The 19,148-nt window shown below is 46.9% G+C and overlaps 1 protein-coding gene across 1 annotated transcript in view; it reads right to left on the bottom strand.

The window, feature by feature from the left end:
* GULP1 (GULP, engulfment adaptor PTB domain containing 1) overlaps nt 1-19,148 on the bottom strand; it is a gene marked incomplete at its 5' end in the record, with an annotated part of 75,010 nt that overhangs the window by 47,643 nt on the left and 8,219 nt on the right. Inside the window, 3 exons of the mRNA XM_015411416.1 lie at nt 412-528; nt 7,292-7,429; nt 12,529-12,627. Coding sequence (XP_015266902.1) covers nt 412-528; nt 7,292-7,429; nt 12,529-12,627 — 354 coding nt within the window. The remainder of the gene's footprint in view (nt 1-411; nt 529-7,291; nt 7,430-12,528; nt 12,628-19,148) is intronic.

Raw genomic sequence — 19,148 nt, 5'->3', positions numbered from 1 at the left:
TTGCTTGGGCTGCCGCCGAGTCCAGCTTGCTTCCCACCTCTTGGTTTGGAAACGTTCCCACAGAAATTTCCCAGCATTTTCAAGCTTATCTTTGAAGCGCTAGTCTCACAATCTGCTTCTGACAAAAATCCAAGGCTACAATCCTCCTGATGTTAATTGTGTGCAACTCGCTGAATTCTATACTTGATACGCGGATGTAGAATTTATGCACAGTCTGACCATAATACTGAAATGGTTCGCTTGTACGTAAACTGAAGTCATTTAAATAATTTACTGGGTAACTGGCTTAATATATTTTGACGTCTGGTTCTGCTTATAAACCTTCCATAATGTTGGATGCCACTTTTGTTTTGCTTAAAAAACCCTAAATGATGCATTATATCAAGCAAGAAACATGCCTCTGTAACTTACTCTTTTCTGTAACCCTGCAATCTGTTTTCTCGTCTCCACGTCCTTTCCGCCCGATTCCAGAAATTTCCTGTAAGCCAGATCAAACGCTTGCCCAATTGTTAAAGTTATCTCTTCTGCCTTTATATAAAACAAACATTACCATTAGCATGTCAATTTATTTTACATAAGGGGGGGAGACCTAAAGTCACTTACAAATTCAAGGATTGCAAAGAAACTTGATGAAACACAAAGTCTTACACACTGTTGAATCAATGAAGAACACAACTTTTATTATAAGCAGCTATAATTTTGGTGAACTTGAGGGCAACTGCTTTGAAAGGCACTGTGGCTTAGTGGTTAAAATGTCAGACGAGGATCCCCACTCTGCTTGCTGGGTGACCCTGGGCCAGTCACATGCTCTTAGCCTAACCTGCCTCACAGGATTGTTGTGTGGATTAAATGGAGGAGAGGCGAAGGATGTAAGCTGCTCTGGGGCCCCATTGTGGAGAAAGGCATGCTATAAATCAAGCAAATACAATAAGTATATTTCAGAACAATTCCAGTTAATAGTGAATCCCGAGCCCATACCTACATCTGTTTCAAAAGAATATAAGAGGAGCCCTGCTGGATCAGAACAGTGGTTCACCTAGTCCAGCATCCCGTCTCACACAGTGGCCAACCAGTTCCTCTGGAGGGCCAACAACAGGGTATCAAGGCCAAGGCCTTCCTAAGAACATCAGAAGAGTCCATCTACTCCAGCATCCCGTCTCACACAGTGGCCAACCAGTTCCTCTGGAGGGCCAACAACAGGGTATCAAGGCCAAGGCCTTCCTAAGAACATCAGAAGAGTCCATCTACTCCAGCATCCCGTCTCACACAGTGGCCAACCAGTTCCTCTGGAGGGCCAACAACAGGGTATCAAGGCCAAGGCCTTCCTAAGAACATCAGAAGAGTCCATCTACTCCAGCATCCCGTCTCACACAGTGGCCAACCATTTCCTCTGGAGGGCCAAGAACAGGACCATGGCCGAGGGCTTCCCCTGATAAGAACACCAGAAGAGCCCTGCTGGAGGAGACCAGTGGTCCATCTAGTCCAGCACCCTGTCTCACACAGTGGCCAACCCGTTCCTCTGGAGGTACAACAGGGAATGGAGGTCAAGGCCTTCCCCTGATGTTGTCTCCTGGCTCTGGGATTTAGTGTTTGAATGCAAAGGCTCCCTTTAGTAATTATGGCCAGTAGCCATTGATAGACCTATCCTCCATGAATCTACCCAGTCCTCTGGCAGCAAATTCCACATTTTAATCACTTGGGTAGAGAAGTATTTCTTTTTGTCTGTCCGGAATCTAATGTCCATCAGCTCCATTGGATGCCCTCAAGTTCTAGTATTGTGGGAGAGGGGGAAAAAATCTGTTTGTCAACTCTCTCCAGCCCACGCATAATTTCATAAAACTCTATCGCGTAGCCCCCTTTAGTAATCTCTTCTCTAAACTGAAACATCCTGGACTCTCCAGGCTTTCCTCCTAGGGAAGGCACTCTAACCCCCTAATTAATCCTCTGTACTTTTTCCAGCTCTGCAATGCCCTTTTTGAGATACGGCAGGGGTCATTTTCTGTGGGAGCGCACAGGAGCAGAGCTCCGGCAGTAAGGAGCCCAGGGGGCGGGCACATGCAACAAGCCCCACCCCCTGCTCCCAGCAGCCCCCAGTTGGGCCATGAGGAGAAAGAAGCAGCCAGGTAAGTTGCAGAGCCCCCCCCCCCCCCGGCCCAACGTCAGGTACAAGCTCTCCCAGTCAGGTCCAAGCTCTCCCCCCTTTGTAAGGGCAAATCTGTGCATTCCCCCCCCCCCAGCTAGCAAGCCAAAAGAGTCCAGTGGCACCTTTAAGACCAAGTTTTGTTCAGGTACAAGCTCTCCCTCCTCTGTGGGGACAGATCTGCACGTTCCTCCCCCGCAGTAGCTAGCAATCCACAACAGTCCAGTGGAGCCTGAGTGGTGGGTGTTGGCTTCTGACACACTTCTGGTGATGTCAGGGGGTGTGGCATATGCAAATACGTTGTGCTAATAAGTTATGCTAATGAGCTCCTGCACCTCTTTTTCTACAAAATGACCCCTGAGATACGGTGTCCGGAACAGTAGACAGTATTCCAAATGAGGCCACGCCATAGATCTCTACAGGGGCATTACAATATCGGCTGTTCTATTCTCAATCCCTTTCCTACTAATCCCTACCGTAGAGTTTGCCTTGTTCTCCTCTGCAGCCCACTGGGTCGACACTTCCGTTGAGTTATCTACGATAACTCCGAGACCTTTTCTCCTTTCGGCCTCCGCAAGTTCAGACCCCATTAGCCTCTACTTCTGTCCCAATGTCGATCACTTTACACTAATCAACACTGAACTTCATTTGCCACGTTGCCGCCCACTCTCTGTCAGAATCGGAACCTTGCCTGGTCACTGGGTCCCTATACAAGCATGTCTGAGTCTCTGATGTACATAGCTTGACTCTGCTGAGTGTTATCACAGCCGCTTAGGCCTTCTGCCCCGCTTGTAGTTCCCAAGCCCCAAGTAGCACTTGCTAGCTGAGTCTCAATCTGTCAACAAGGATCCTCCTCTGACATTCCTGAGAAGGAGAGACTGAGGCAGGCCTGTGTGAATGTTGATAGCTGCGCTTTTGGAACACTGTGATGTGGTTAGAGATGTAAAACTTCCGGGAATTTTGAAGCTCGGAAAAACCCCCCAGGGTTTTTTGGGAAAAAACGGAAATTTTCGGAAAAATTGAAAAATATGCTACATTAGCATCTTTTTTTGTCTTTTCTAGATTGAAAGTCATTCTGTTACTTTAGGAACATAAAATATGACTATGGACATTTTTACTTGGCATGAAATTATCACAACTAGCATATTAAAAATATAGTGCATCCCAAGAATTATTACAAACAGAATACCCATCCACATGCAAAAACAAAACTGAAACCTTTTTATTTTCTTCTGACAATAGCACCTCCTAAAGGAAGAAATGCATCTTGTTCTTGCATTGGAGAGTTCAGTTTGTAACCTAGGAAATTAGATCAGTCTGATACCATATATATATATATTTTTAGAAATGATTTGGAAAATATTTGAACACCTTGTCTTAAAATATTTTATTCATCATATTAAAATAAAACGTTCCATAATCAATTTATTTTCTTTTTTAAATTTTTCCAATTTTTTAGAAAAAAAACAGAAAAGGCTTCCGGAAAAAAACCGTTTCCCCCCCGATTTTTTCCGTTTTTTTCCCGGGCCTTCACATCTCTAGATGTGGTACCTCCCCCGTGAAGGCTATGGGAGACTTTTGCTATTCTTGTTTCCCATGGCCTCAGTAGAGTAACAACTGATAAAACATTCTCACTGATCTAATTGAACTGTATTAACCTGCCTAGTTACTATCTAACGCTGACGTATGTATGAGGGCTGGACCAAAGGTCGTTTCCAACTTCGAACTATTTGCCAGTTCTGTCAAAGCGTTTGACTTGTTTGCAACTTTGCTGACTTTCTACAATAAAGCCAATTAAAGGACTTATTGCGTCCGAGAGTTACTACCCTGTCTGACACTCTCCCACTTTGTGGAGGTCCTCTTTGGAGCTCTTCACAGTCAGCCCTGGTTTTCACCACCCCGAATAATTTTGTGTCTTCTGCAGACTTGGCCACTACGCTGCTTACTCCTACTTCCAGCTCATTTATGAAGAAATTAAATAGTACCGCCCCCGATACCGATCCTTGTGGGACCCCACGGCTTACTTCCCTCCATTGTGAGAACTTCATTGATTCCTACTCTTTGCTTCCTGTCAATTAACCAGTTTTGAATCCGTAAGAGGATCTGTCCTCTTATCCCAGGACTGCTAAGCTTTCGCGGGAGAGTTGGGTGAGGTGGCTTGTCAAAAGCCTTTTGAAAGTCCAAGTACATAATGTCTGCCAGGACATTATAGTCCTTTGTCTACGTTTGAGATCACTTCCAATTAAAGGTCTCCACATAAGGTGCACTTCAGAACAATTCTATTACTGCCATTCAGCCCAATTGCTGCGCCTGGACTGTTTTCAAGAGTGTGGTTTAAAATGATACCTTTGCAATATACCTGTTTTAACACTCTTTTCAAATTTATTTGGAGAAGTCGGGGAGGGGGATGAATAAATCCTTTCTCTGAATCTTCTGTAAATCCACATAATTTAGTTGGCTCATCCTGAATAGGATCAATTGCCCTGAAATGTTTCTCATATCTTGTAATTTTTTATTTTTTTTGTAAACTGCAGTAAATACACCGCAATTGTAGGGGACTGGAAATTGAAAGGAATATTTTGTGAGAGATTGACAAAATGCTCTATTTCCTTAATTTTCGGTTATTTCATCCCTGGTGTCATCGCTGTTCTCTTCCTGTCTTGCTAAAAAGAAATTCTTAATATAGGCCAGATGTCTCTGTTGGACGGGGCAGGCAACTCCTTGGCCAGTTGCAATACAGGTGGTTACAGCAAGCTGGGTCAGGGTCCCACAGACTCATTTGCACCTGGGCTTGAACTTTACAGCAGGCCTTTATTTGTGGCCTATCCACAGGGTTACATTCATCCATGTCCTATTACAAGGTATCCAGGCTCTCCTTCATTGGCCACTTCTGAATGCCTAATCATGTCTTGTAAGTTCTGACCCCGGAGGTGTCTACCCAGCCCAAGGTTGGTGATTCAACCAAGGGAGGCACTCAAGTCATTAAGTCGCCCGACCCTCATGTTATGATTCACTTTGCCTCTCCTGGGTCTTTGTGCCCATGCAGATGGGGTCTCAATAAGAACATAAGAGAAGCCATCTTGGATCAGGTCAATGGCCCATCCAGTCCAACGCTCCTTGTCACACAGTGGCCAAAACCCAGGGGCCATCAGGAGGTCCACCAGTGGAGCCAGAACTCCAGAAAACCTCCCACTGTTGCCCCCCAAAGCACCAAGAACACAGAGCATCATTGCCCCAGACAAAAGAGAAGCCATGTTGGATCTGGCCAATGGCCCATCCAGTCCAACACTCTGTGTCACACAGTGGCCAAAATCCAGGTGCCATCCTGAGGTCCACCAGTGGGGCCAGAACTCCAGAAGCCCTCCAACTGTTGCCCCCCCAAGCACCAAGAACACAGAGCATCACTGCCCTAGTTATAAGAGAAGCCATGTTGGATCAGGCCAATGGCCCATCCGGTCCATTACTTTGTGTCACAGTGGCTGCAACCCAGATGCTATCAGGAGGTCCACCAGTGGGGCCAGAACTCCAGAAGCCTTCCCACTGTTGTCACACAAACACCAATAATACAGAGCATCTCTGCCCCAGATGTAGTGTTCCATCTACATGTTGTGGCTAATAGTCACTGATGGACCTTGGGTAATCAAGGTAATTTTACCAATTTTACCCAATGAAGTATGACAACAGTTAACTTTAAAGCAGCCAGTAAGATTCAAGCTTTTTATCTCAATCCAAGATACTCTGATCAACACCCCAGGCTTTTAGCAGCTGCAGTTATTCCTGCCCAGCTCTATAAACAATCCAAATCAGCCGACAGTCTGATATTCCTTGAAAACTTTATGGGATTGCCATAAATCAGCTGTGACTTGACGGCAATTTCCACTACCATCAGCAGACAAGACAAAAACTCATAAGAAGAGCCCTGCTGGATCAGGCCAGTGGTCCATCTAGTCCAGCATCCTGTCTCACACAGAGGCAAACCAGTTCCTCTGGAGGACCAACAACAGGGCATAGAGACAAAGGCCTTCATAAGAGCATAAGGAGAGCCCTGCTGGAACAGACCAGTGGTCCATCTAGTCCGGCATCCTGTCTCACACAGGGGCCAGCCAGTTCCTCTAGATGGGCAACAACAGGGCACAGAGGCTGAGGCCTTCCTAAGAACATCAGAAGAGCCCTGCTGACTCAGACCAGTGGTCCATCTAGTCCAGCATCCTGTCTCTCACACAATGGCCAGCCAGTTCCTCTGGAGGGCCAACAACAGGGCATAGAGGCCGAGGCCTTCATAAGAACACCAGAAGAGCCCTGCTGGAGGAGACCAGTGGTCCATCTAGTCCAGCATCCTGTCTCACACAGGGGCCAACTAGTTCCTCTGGAGGGCCAACAACAGGGCATAGAGGACCACTGGTTTGATCCATCAGGGCTCTTCTTATGTTCTTAGGAAAGCCTCAGCCTCTGCCCTGTTGTTGACCATCCAGAGGAACTGGTCAGCCACTGTGTGAGACAGGATGCTTGACTGGTCTGATCCAGGAGGGCTCTTCTCATGTTCCTAGGAAGGCCTAGGCCTCTCTGCCCTGTTGCTGGCCCTCCGGAGGAAATTGTTGGTGTCAAACTCTGTCTTTAGTTTGCCATGATGTCTGGGAGAGGGGAAATTCCGGGGGGGGGATTGTAGAAGCTGTAATTCTTTCTCCAAGATACCTCCTTGATTACCAGGGATGATCTTGAAGGCAAAGCTGTGCTCTTCTTGTTTCCATAGATAAGGGGGGCATGTATCTCCAGGGGTTAGAAGCACGAAATTTAGGTGGGAGTTTGGCAATGTGTGATTGGTGCATTTTGGTTTGAACGGTCTATAACTATGGAATTTCCCACATGAACCTGAGTTCTGACACAGTACTGTTCCACCTGGACCATGCAGATGTCTCAGTAAACCAACCACTGCCAAAGAGAATGTTGTTGGGAGTCTCCTGACCAGGGGACTGACAGTTGGCCACTATGTGAGACAGGATGCTCTACTAGATGGACCACTGGTCTGATCCAGCTGGGCTCTTCTGATGTTCTTAACTTCTGCTTGCTTCTCTGCAATCTTTAACGAAGGTTCATAACAGGTTTCAGCTCATCCTTGCCCCAACCACACTCCAGAAAACATGGCATACTTACACACTTTTCACTGTCAAAGACGTAGCACAAATGTTTGTTTGACTCAGAGTCTTTGCATATGAAAGTGAATATCCTTTTGTCGGTTTTATCATCAGCACAAAATGATATCCTATGGAGCTGGCAATTGTGTTGGACTTCCTGCAAACGACAATTGTGCAATTAGACCTCGCGTTGCATTTTGGGATCAGACTGCCACCTAACACAGCCAGACATGATGAAGCCAGATGTAATTATGCTCCACAAAACACCGATGAGAACCTATAATTTTGCTTTCATCTACTGTAAATGATCTTCTTTGTACATAAATTCTGACAAGGCTGCTTTGCTAGATGTGGTTGCCATTGCCACATGGATATGGGTCCAACTGTTAGCCACATCAGTCAAAGACACATGGAATGGCAGGATGTTCCAGTGCAAATCCTGAAAAACAAGACGTCCCAGTACAAATCCTGAAAGGCATCCCTCTCCATCCAGAGGATTCACTCTCTGGATCACAATTTCCACATTAAACACAATCACACTGTACACAACATTCTGTCGGCTGACCCGACTGCGTATATACTGAGAGAACTGGAGGACGTAATGTCAGTTTCTCAGATAAAAGGCACAGGATTTTTAAGGAAACTGTAAATAAGGATTACCGAGTCTCTTTTTCAAACCTCACTCAGAGGTATGCTAAATAATTCATGCACTCAAAAATCATTATTTGGCATATTCTGGAATTTGAAACTTTTCATTGGACTTGTGAGGATCCCCAAAATCACAGTGAAGATGGGGAAGACGGAGGAAAAAAACAGTGCTGTCTGTTCGGCCACATTCTGCCAGATTTGCAGCCGCCTCCGATACATCATTTGCTCAACCCATGTCAAGCTTGGCCTAACTTTCGATTCCTTTCAGTCCTGTTTCCTTCTAACTTGTTTGTCATGTTAAATTCCTGAGGGGTGGGTGAGTGTTATTGGAGTGTATGGGAGTAGAGACTGTAACTGTCTTGAAGTGCACCCCAAGTGTTGGTTCCCTTGGGATTGACCTTAGAGATCTTTCTGCCAGCCTAGGTTAGGATAGGGCACCATATATCTGTCCATGTTGCCATAGTAACACTGAGGGGTAGGTATGACGTGGGTATGAATGGAATTTTTCGTTTTTACCTATAACCTGTATGTTCCCGTGGTTTTCTTTAGTCCTAACAAAAGGTCTGGAACCCACAGCATCATATCTCTAATAAAGCACTACACTGCCAATAGTGTGTGTGGAGAGTGATTTAGCTGGGGACCTGACAACTCATTTGTTAGAACAGGGGTGTCTAACTCATTTGTTACGAGGGCCGGATCTGACATAAATGTCACTTTGTTGGCCCGGGCCAGGTGTGCCATAAAACGTAATGCCAGGTATTGGAGATTGTCACGACTCAGGTGGGGTGTCACCTGACGCTGCCACCACTCTGGACTTAGGTTCCCTTGAGAAGGCCCAGAGCACCCGCCCAAGACCTTCAGACCTCCCTTTTGGCCAAATAATAGGCGTAAGGACCAGGCAGAGTGAAACAAGAAAAAGGTTTATTTTATAGGAGGTCAAACAACAAGGTGCAGGATAGTAACAGTAAGTGGGTGAAAAGAAAAGAAAAGAAATGCCCTAACGCGTCTAAATTTACTTCCCCTAGCTCACTATCTCAAGTGGCACTAGACTACTCACCCTGTCCTCAGGATGACAGCAGCCTTCCTTCAGCCTCTGCCCTCTGGAAGAAAGAACAGCTGTTCCTGCTGTTCCAGAATTTTTATTCCCAGCCCTCCTCTTTTCCTATTGGTCCATTTTGGCTCCAAAACCTCCCAGGGGCTTCTGGGAATTGTAGCCCCAGCATCACCTACTGCTGGCCAGGCTCTCGGGCCTAGTAGGCCTCTGGTAGCACAGCCCAGATCATGACAGAGATATAAACTGTATAAAGGACAGGACCTGGTAAACTCTGAGTTATTGTGTCCTCACTGCAAGGCCCCATGGGCTGGGAGGGGGTGTAGCAGAAGAAGAGATTGGATTTATACTCCGCCCTTCACTCAGAGCGGCTTACAAACTCCTTTCCCTTCCCCTCCCCACAACAGACACCCTGTGAGGTAGGTGGGGCTGAGAGAACTCTGACAGAAACTGCTCTTTTTCAAGGACAGCTGTGCCATGTGCAAGTGGAGGAGTGGGGAATCAAACCCGGTTCTCCCAGATCAGAGTCCGCACACTTAACCACTACACCAAACCCACATGGGTGGACTGGAGAGCCAGCAGTGCAGCACTGGGCAGACACTCCCACGCTGCTTGACTGCTGCAGACAAGGTTGTTCCACCACGTTGAAACCACAATTGGAGTGGCTCCACCCACTCCCCTCCCCATCTTCTGTTCCCTCCCTTGAACCAGCTGCTCACGGGCCACATAAGAGTCATGGATGGGCCAGTTCTGGCCCCCGGGCCTTATGTTTGACACCCATGTGTTAGAAAGATTCCAATCTTCTCTCTAGGATTGGTGGTAAAAAACCCCAACAATCTTCCTGCTTCTTCCTTTTATGCATCAGTGCACGGGGCATGAATGCAAAGATGTTGCACCTGAAGTATAGGTAGTAGGTTTTGGGAGAGGGGATATTGTCGAGCAGAGTTGTAAAAGCAGAAAAATGCACTTCAGTGTAGGGAGTGAGTTCTACTTGCTTCTTGAAATACACATTTTTCACGCACAGGATCTTATCTCCTCCCATTTTGCCTCTTTGCCTATCATACGCTGAAAGCCTTTTTGGAGACGTCAATTAGTTTAGGCATATTTAATTTTATGTCGTACTGTGGGATATAAATAGGGTATTGGAACACGGCTGTAAAAGCATCAAATGAATAACATTTCATATGCATTTCAACCAAAGAGATGAACTAGTTTCTGCATTAATAGTTCATCTCCTGTGCAGAACTATGCATTCAATGAACTCTTGCCATTTGTGGTCTATACCTAGACATGTAAAATTTCTGAAAACGTTGAAGTCATGGGGAAAAACTGCACTTTTTCCGGTTTGCAGTAGAAAAGAGCAAGAGTCCAATAAGTCTTTTAAGGTGCTTCTGGACTCTTGCTCTTTTCCGCTGCTTTTTGTTGTTCAGTCGCACAGTCGAGTCCGACTAACACGGCTACTCATCTTGATCTTTTTTCCTGTCTGTTTTTGTTTTTTTGGACTTCGTTGCTTTCCTATCAAACCTAAAACTTCTTTTACTGATTGAACATAAGATGCATAGTTCATGACGGCATATACAATTGTACTATTCAGCGTTCAATTAAAAAGCATAGACGTCTTCCTTTTATGGTCCACTATGGTCGTTTTCTCAGATCAGGTGGGTGGCAACCCGGGAGAGGGGGGCCTTATCGGTCGTGGCACCAAAACTCTGGAACTCTCTCCCCAGAGAGATCCACCCTTCAGTTGCTGTCTTTTGCTGGAGGGTGAAGACTTCCCCCCCCTTTCAGTTGGCCCCTCCTTCCTTACCAATATTCTTCTCTTTTGTACTTTAACTTAAAATTGTTTTAATGATATATATATATATATATATATATATATATATATATATATATATATATATATATATATATATATATATATATATATATATATATATATATATATATTGGGGGGTGATTTTAATTAGGGTTGCTGGGTCTTACCTTCATCCTGGCGGGGGGCTCCAGGCCGGCTCTGGGAGTCTTTCTGGCGTGCGTGCTGAGCATGCGTGCCGCAATGAAGTCACCCAGAAGTGATGTCATTGCACTGGGCATGTTGTTCAGGGGGCACTCTAGTACTCAGGTAAAAACTCTATGGTCACCATAGAGTTTTTACCTGAATGCTAGAGTGTCCCCTGAACAATGAGCCTGGCGCGATGACGTTACCTCCAGGTGAAGTCGTGACACTGGGCATATCGGCGCACCGGGACTCTTTGGGGGCAGGGGTCCCCCCACAGGCCAGCTGGCTGGCGGTGGATTGGGCCCCCCCAAAACATGGAAATCCCGCCCACTTTGGGGGTTGGCAACCCTAATTTTAATGGTTTTATAATGCAATTTTATTGTATATATTAACTGCCTTGTCAGCCTTTGCAAGTGGATATACATTTTGTAAATACAGGAATACATCGATTTTCTAAAAGAAAAATTGCAAGTGTACCCCAATACTTGAGACAAAAGCTGCAAATGGCTGCAGGCAGAGCCAATACCAATGTAGGACATTTATCTTTAATTCTTTGCCATCTGAGAGGTAGGGAAGAAAAGAAAGGTTGAAAGACACTACCTATTGTTTGGATATTAAGCCAAACTTTAAAATATGGAGCTCTTTAATAATGCATTATTGTTAAGCCCAGGCCCCGTTCACACGAGGCGATTTGGCCCGGGAAAGGGACAGTTTGGTGCCGGATCAAACCGGCGCGATCACACCACAACATCTGGGAAGCGTCTTGCTTCCGTGGCCGAACTGTCCCTTTCCCGGGAAAATGCGCCTCAAACTGAACCACCTACCTCGGTGGTTCAAATGGATGAGGCGCCTCTTCCCGGGCGTCTGATCGCCGGCGCGTCTTTGCGCTGGCACAACCCCGGCCCGGATCCGAACTGCGCATGCTCCGACATGCGCAGTTCGGCCGGCCCCCGGTTAGGGCCGTCTTTTCTCCCCGGCGTTTGATCGCGCCGGGGAGAAAAGGCGGCTCGGCCGGGGGATCCGTGGGATCCCGCCGAGCCGTATCAACGTTGGCGCGGCTTTTAAAAGCCGCGCTTTAAAGGGCTTTTCCCCTGCCGTGTGGCAGGGGCCCCATTAGAGCATATTAACTGTTACCAAAATTGTCTACCAAGAATTTGACTCATCCCCTTTTAAAGCCACCCCAGCTAAGCCAGCCCTGACATGAATGGCCCAGGCTGGCCTGACCTTGTTAGATCTGAGAAGCTAAGCAGGGTCGGCCCTGGTTAGTACTTGGATGGGAGACCACCAAGGAAGTCCAGGGTTGCTACGCAGAGGCAGGCAATGGCAAACCACCTCTGAACGTCTCTTGCCTTGAAGACTATATGGGGCCGCCGTATGTCCACGGCAACTTGATGGCCCTTTCTACCACCGCTGAACCAAGCCATCTAACCGACGTCTGTAGCAGCAAATTCCCTAAGTCATTTTTGCAATATGTGAGGGAATCTTGTTTTGTTTCTCTGGGTGAGGATGTTAGAGGGAGGGGGGAAAGAGATTTTTTTTTAAAAAAAGAGATTCTTACCTTTGTTTTTGGATCTAGGATTTTCACTCCGTATATTGAGATTTGTAATTCAACCTTTGGTGTTTTTTGTCCTTCAGATTTTTTGATATGCCTTGCGAACTGGGAATTAAAACAAAAATAATAATACTTTTATAACATACCTGGGCACTGTTTTGTGGCTGTCTGCAAAACTTCTTCATTTAGTTGCCAAGACGAAGTCATCCTGCCCACATCACATCCCCCAGATATAGCTGTGCTATAGCCCTCAGATATATCCCTCAAAATTCTGTAACCCTAGAACTACCAACGAAAAAGCCTGAAGGACTTTTGACTTGAAGGATGGCCGAATATATATAATATCTATAATATATATATAAGAGCCAGTTTGGTGTAGTGGCTAGGAGCATGGATTCTAATCCGGTAGAACCAGGTTTGATTCCCTACTGCTCCACATGCTGGTGGTGGTGTGACCTTGGGTCAGTGACAAGTTCCCTCAGAGCTGTTCTCTCAGGAGCAGTTCTTGAAAGAGCTCTCTCAGCCCCGCCTCCCTCACAGGGTGTCCGTTGTGAGGAGGGTAAGGGAAGGGGATTGTAAACCGCTCTGGGAGGCACTTCTTCGGGTATAAATCCAATCTCTCTCTCTCATATAGGCAGGGGTCATTTCGTAGAAAAAGAGGTGCAGGAGCTCATTAGCATAACTTATTTGCATATGCCACGCCTCCTGACATCACCAGAAGTGTGTCAGAAGGCAACACCCACTGCAACTTACCTGGCTGCTTCTTGCTCCTCATGGCCCAGGGCTGCTGGGAGCAGGGGGGTGGGGCTTGTCGCATGTGCTCGCCCCCTGGGCTCTTTACTACCGGAGTGCCGCTCCTGTGCGCTCCTGCAGGAAATGACCCCTGCATGTAGGGCTATCCATTAAAAAGTCCTTCAAGCTTTTTGGTTGGTAGTTCTAGGGTTACAGGATTTTGTTTCGCCTCATGATTTCCAGGTTGGGGAGCTATTTTCTCTACATGGCCAGTGAAGACCATCATTCTGTTCAGGTGAAGAGTGATGATCATCATTTCACACTGAAGCCAGCCAGGGATTAAATGACTGATCTTTCTGTAACAGCTTAGATTCTATATAATTTTTTGTTCTCCACCTTGAGAATTAACACAAATTGAAAAAAAGTTGGAGTCCAGTGGGACCTTTGAGACCAACAAAGTTTAATTCAGGGTATAAGCTTTCGTGTGCCGGCACATGAAAGTTCATACCCAGAAATAAACCTTTGTTGGTCTTAAAGGTCCCACTGGACTCAAACTTTGTTCTATTGCTCTAGACCTACACAGCTACCCACACAAACTGAAAAGCAAGCTATGCATTCTTAGATAAATGGAATGAATAAACTGATGGATAATTTGAACATAAAAAAGGACTTCCGGGCCCCCAAGACATCCATTGCATCCAAATGGAAAGCTGATAAGGCGCCGTTTCGCTCATGCTGGTTGAATAAAGTCTGGGATCACCTAATCTTAGAGAAAACCAGGGCTATTTTGTGGCAGGAACGCACAGGAACGGAGTTCCAGCTGGCTCCCGAGTTGGCCACACCCAGCAGGAACTCATTAGCATAATAGGCCACACCCAACAGCAGGAACGCATTAGGATTGGCTACATTAGGGGGTGTGTGGCCTAACATGCAAAGGAGTCCCTGCTACAAAAAAAGGCCCTGGGTTTTGACAACAAACAAGGTAAACAGAATAAGAAACAAAAGGTGGGTGTGGCTGGATGAGCACGCTTCTGGTAACACAGGGGTGTGGCCTCATATGCTAATGAGCTGTGCGGTCAGGGGTGTGGCCTAATATGCGAATACGTTCCTCATGTTGGGTGTGGCCAATTATGCTAATGAGTTCCTGCTGGGCTTTTTCTACCAAAAAAGCCCTGGAGAAGATAACAGATCATTTACGCCACTCTGAACTATACCCCAAACCCTCTAATTTCACAGAGAAATGGCTTCCCTGTATGGAATTCCTCTTTGCTTCTGATCTGCAACCTCGCAACCACGCGTATCTCAAAATACTATACCAATAGCTGTCACCACAATAAGAAATCGCAATGCTTATTAGTATTAAAGTGAAAACTGGTCCTGAATGACTAAGAGGAAGGCTTATGTATGTTAGTCTCGATACTAACAACAGAGTCGAAATCGAAACACTTGTTTAACTGTCAACAGTAGCTGTTAAAACTGTTTATCTGTAACGTTATTGTTCTTATACGACCGTTATATCCGCAACTCCACAAGACAATTGTAAGTGCAATGTTTTTGAAATCTGTTTCTTGTAGAAAATTAATAAAAAGAATTTGAAGAAGAAGAAGAAGAAGAAGGAGAAGAAGAAGAAGAAGAAGAAGAAGAAGAAGAAGAAGAAGAAGAAGAAGAAAAGAACTTCCTTTCCCTCCCACCCAAAATTCCCATTAGCAGTACAAGTGAATGGTAAGCCCCAGTTGCAGTCCATTTTTGTTTACCAGGTCTGCATACGTCCTCAGGCCAAACTATGTGACAATCTCCAGAGATGCATGAACTGGATTTGTATTAGCAAACTGCAGCTGCAGAGGCCTGATTAGGACTGTAGTCATGCAGCAAGGCAAGGAGGGAGGTTTAACACTTTCCACCCTCTGGCTTCCCCACCTCAAATGACCCTCCTGGAATTTCTTGCTTGCACGAATCCCCCAGTGGAGCAAATTGCCGCTCCCAGGAAAGGGTCACCCGAGGTCAGGAGGACTTCATGGAAGGGAAAAGGTTCCCTCGAGTCCAAAGCAGGTGCTCCTGAAGGGGCTCTTTACGAATCGAAGCTGCACAAGGGTTCCATTCACAGGTCTCTCTGTATCCGGTCTGGGTTGGCTCTGCATTACCAGACAGAATGGGCTCCCACCAAAGTTACGGTGGTGGAAATGCCACCAAGTCACAGCCAACTTAGGGTGTCCCCATAAGTTTTTCAAGGGAACAGACCAAACAGAGGTGGTTTTGCCCTTGCCTGCCTCTGCGTAGCAACCCTGGACTCCTTGGTGGTCTCCCATCCAAGTACTAACCAAGGCTAACTCTTTTTACTTTCTGAGATCTAAGGAGATCAGGGTAGCCTGGGCTATCCAGGCCAGGGCCCAAAGTCACTAGCAATGGTCAAACCATCTCTTATCCAGCCTACCTCACTGGGTGTCTGTTGTGGGGCGGGGAAGGGAAAGGGATTGTAAACAGCTCTGAGACTCCTTCGGGGAGTGAAGGGTAGGGTGTAAACCCAATCTCCTCCTCCTCCTCTTCTTTTTAACTTGAAGCATATGAAACACGGCCACCGATGCTCCCTCTAAGCTGTGGAGTCTTGTGAGCAACAATTCTACTTTGTGAGCCACTGGCGTTAAAGTTGTGAGCGAGCGATTTGGCTGCTGCATAAATTAGTTTGCTCTGGAGCCATCCTTCCCGAGCAAAGACAAAAAAAATGTGTGAGCCGGAGGCTAAAAAACCGTGATCTGGCTCACACGAACTCAGCTTAGAGAGAACACTGTCCACATGTATTTTGTATATTCCAATAAACAATACAAATGGCACTGAGGACAACTGGAAGTCTTCGATACTCACAACTCATGCGTACTCAAGTTTCAGAGATAGCTTAGTGGGGTAGTGACTATACAGTTTAAGTCAGCAAACAGGAGGACAGCAGGTTCTAGTAATATTAGCCTTCAGTGGAGCTGTGGCTCAGTGGCAGAGCATCTGCATGATATGCAGAAGGTCTCAGGCTCAATCCCTGGCATCCCTGGTTAAAAAGGATCAGATGGTAGGTGATGGGAAAGATCTCTGCCTTAAAACACTGGAGAGCAGCTGTCAATATGAGTAGACAGTACTGACCTTGAAGGACCAATGATGATGATAGTAGAAGAAGAAGAAGAAGAAGAAGAAGAAGAAGAAGAAGAAGAAGAAGAAGAAGAAGAAGAAGAAGAAGAAGAATTGGATTTATACCCCGCCCTTCACTCGGTGTCTCAGAGCGGCTTACAATCTCCTTCCCTTCCTCTCCCTACCCTGTGAGGTAGGTGGGGCTGAGAGAGCTCTGAGAGAACCGTTTCTCTTGAGAGAACTGCGACTGACCCAAGGTCACCCAGCTGGCTGCATGTGGAGGAGTGGGGAATCAAACCCGGTTCTCCACCGCTCTTAGTAATTATTTTCCCCTACTTTCAGCACTATTCTCAGCTTTTTCCAGTGAATTCGTATAGAACAGCTATAGTAAAGGTAAAGGTTCCCTTGCTCGAAAGCCAGTCGAGTCCGACTCTAGGGTTGCGGTGCTCATCTCCGTTTCAAAGCCGAAGAGCCAGCGCTGTCCGAAGACGTTTCCATGGTCACGTGGCCGGTATGACTAAACACCAAGGCACACGGAACGCTGTTCCCTTCCCACTGAAGTGGTACCTATTTATCTACTTGCAATTTCTTGCTTTCGAACTGCTAGGTTGGCAGGAGCTGGAACTAGAGACGGGAGCTCACTCCGTCATGCGGCACACTCGGGTCTCAAACTGCTGAACTACAGACCTTCCACAGCCTGCAGTTCAGCGTCTTAACCACTTGAGCCACCGCAGCTCCTAGAACAGCTATACACAAAGATTTAAGGTTTGACTGTATTATGAAGCCGCTATGAATTGGGGAGGAGCTGAATTTAATTGAGACGGCTTCTGGCCAGTGGGGACCACAAGCCATGGCTCAGTGTAGAGACAATGCTGCAAAGCATCTCAGGTAGCTTGGTGGGCTTGTGACCTTGGAGGGCTGCGACCAGTCAGAGAAGACGATACTAAACTAGATGGACCGTTGGTCTCACACAGCATTAAGGCAACTCCAGAGCCTGTATCCTCTAACTGAACTCAGCAAGGTCTGAAGCCTTCCTTCAGGCTAAAGAACCCTCATTCAACTGAAGCAGTGTTTCTGCGGGAGAAAGCCTCCTGCAGAGCCAGTTTGGTGTAGTGGTTAAGTGCGCGGACTCTAATCTGGGAGAACCGGGTTTGATTCCCCACACCTTCACTTGCAGCTGCTGGATGACCTTGGGCAAGCCGTAGTTCTGATAAGAGCTGCTCTTGAAAAAGGCCAGTTTCTGTCAGAGCTCTCTCGGCCCCGCCTACCTCACAGGGTGTCTGTTGTGGGGAGGGGAAGGGAAAGGAGTTTGTACGCCGCTCTGAGACTCCTTCGGGTAGTGAAGGGCAGGGTATAAATCCAATCTCTTCTTCTTCTTCTGTCAAGAGCTCTCTTGGCCCCGCCTACCTCACAGGGTGTCTGTTGTGGGAAGGGGAAAAGAAAGGAGTTTGTAAGCAACTACTTTGGGTAGTGAAGGGCGGGGTATAAACCCAATCTCTTCTTCTTCTTCTTTTACCTCACAGGGTCTCTGTGAGGTAAAAGAAGGGAAAGGAGTTTGTAAGCTGCTCTGTGACACCTTTGGGTAGTGAAGGGTGGGGTATAAATCCAATCTCCTCCTCCTCCTGGCTGGAAGGAGGCTTCTGACCTTGCTGGTGGAAAGCGTCGTCAAGTCATGACCGACTTACGGCAACCCCTCACGGGGCTGAACAAAGTTTGAGTCCAGTGGCGCCTTTAAGACCAACAAAGTTTTTTTCTGGGTATAAGCTTTCGTGTGCACACACAGTTCTTCAGATACCCCCAGAAGAAGAGTCCAGGCACATGATAGCTTATACCGTGAATAAAACGATGTTGGTCTTAAAGGTGTGCCACTGGACTCAACCTTCGTTCTGCTGCTTCAGACCAACAGGGCTGCCCACCAGTGCCCCCTCTAAGCTGTGGAGTCCTGTGAGCCAAAATCCTACTTTGTGAGCTGCCGGCATTAAAGTTGTGAGCAAGTGATTTGGCTACTGCATAAGTTAGTTTGCTCTGGAGCCATCCTTCCTGAGCTAAGGCAAAAATGGGTGAGCCGGAGGCTAAAAAACTGTGAGCTAGCGCACACTAACTCAGCTTAGAGGGAACACCACCTGAATCTATCCTCATGGGGTTGTCAAGGCAAGAGAGGCTCAGAGGTGGTTTGCCATGGCCTGCCCTTGCACAGGAACCCTGGGCTTCCTCAGTGGTCTCCCATCCAAGTACTCAGCAGGGCTGACCCTGCTTAGCTTCTGAGATTTGATGAGATTAGGCTATCCTCGGATATCCCCCCCCCAATAAAACCCAGGTTGTGCCATATGCGGGGTGGCTCGGTACTAGACCACAGAAAGTCTGGGGAATATCAGAGGTCCATCAGTGGCTATTAGTTGGGGGCAAGTGATGCTCTGTGTTCTTGGTGCTTGGGGGGGAGGGGTCAACACTGGGAGGGCTTCTAATGTCCTGGCCCCACTGCTGGACCTCCTCATGGCATCTGGTATTTCTGGCCACTGTGTGACACAGAGTGTTGGACTGGATGGGCCATTGGCCTGATCCAACATTGGCTTCTCTTATGTTCTTCTGTCTGGGGCAGTGATGCTCTGTATTCTTGGTGCTGGGGGGGGCAATAGTGGGAGGGCTTCTAGTGTCCTGGCCCCACTGGTGGACCTCCTGATGGCACCTGATACTTTTGGCCACTGTGTGACAGAGTGTTGGACTGGATGGGCCATTGGCCTGAGCCAACTTTGGCTTCTCTTATGTTCTTATGTCTGGGGCAG

Source organism: Gekko japonicus, unplaced genomic scaffold (genome assembly GCF_001447785.1).
Source record: "Gekko japonicus isolate JY-2015 unplaced genomic scaffold, Gekko_japonicus_V1.1 scaffold3346, whole genome shotgun sequence".
NCBI classification, from domain to species: Eukaryota; Metazoa; Chordata; class Lepidosauria; order Squamata; family Gekkonidae; genus Gekko; species Gekko japonicus.
This window is presented reverse-complemented; position numbering and strand designations above follow the sequence as displayed.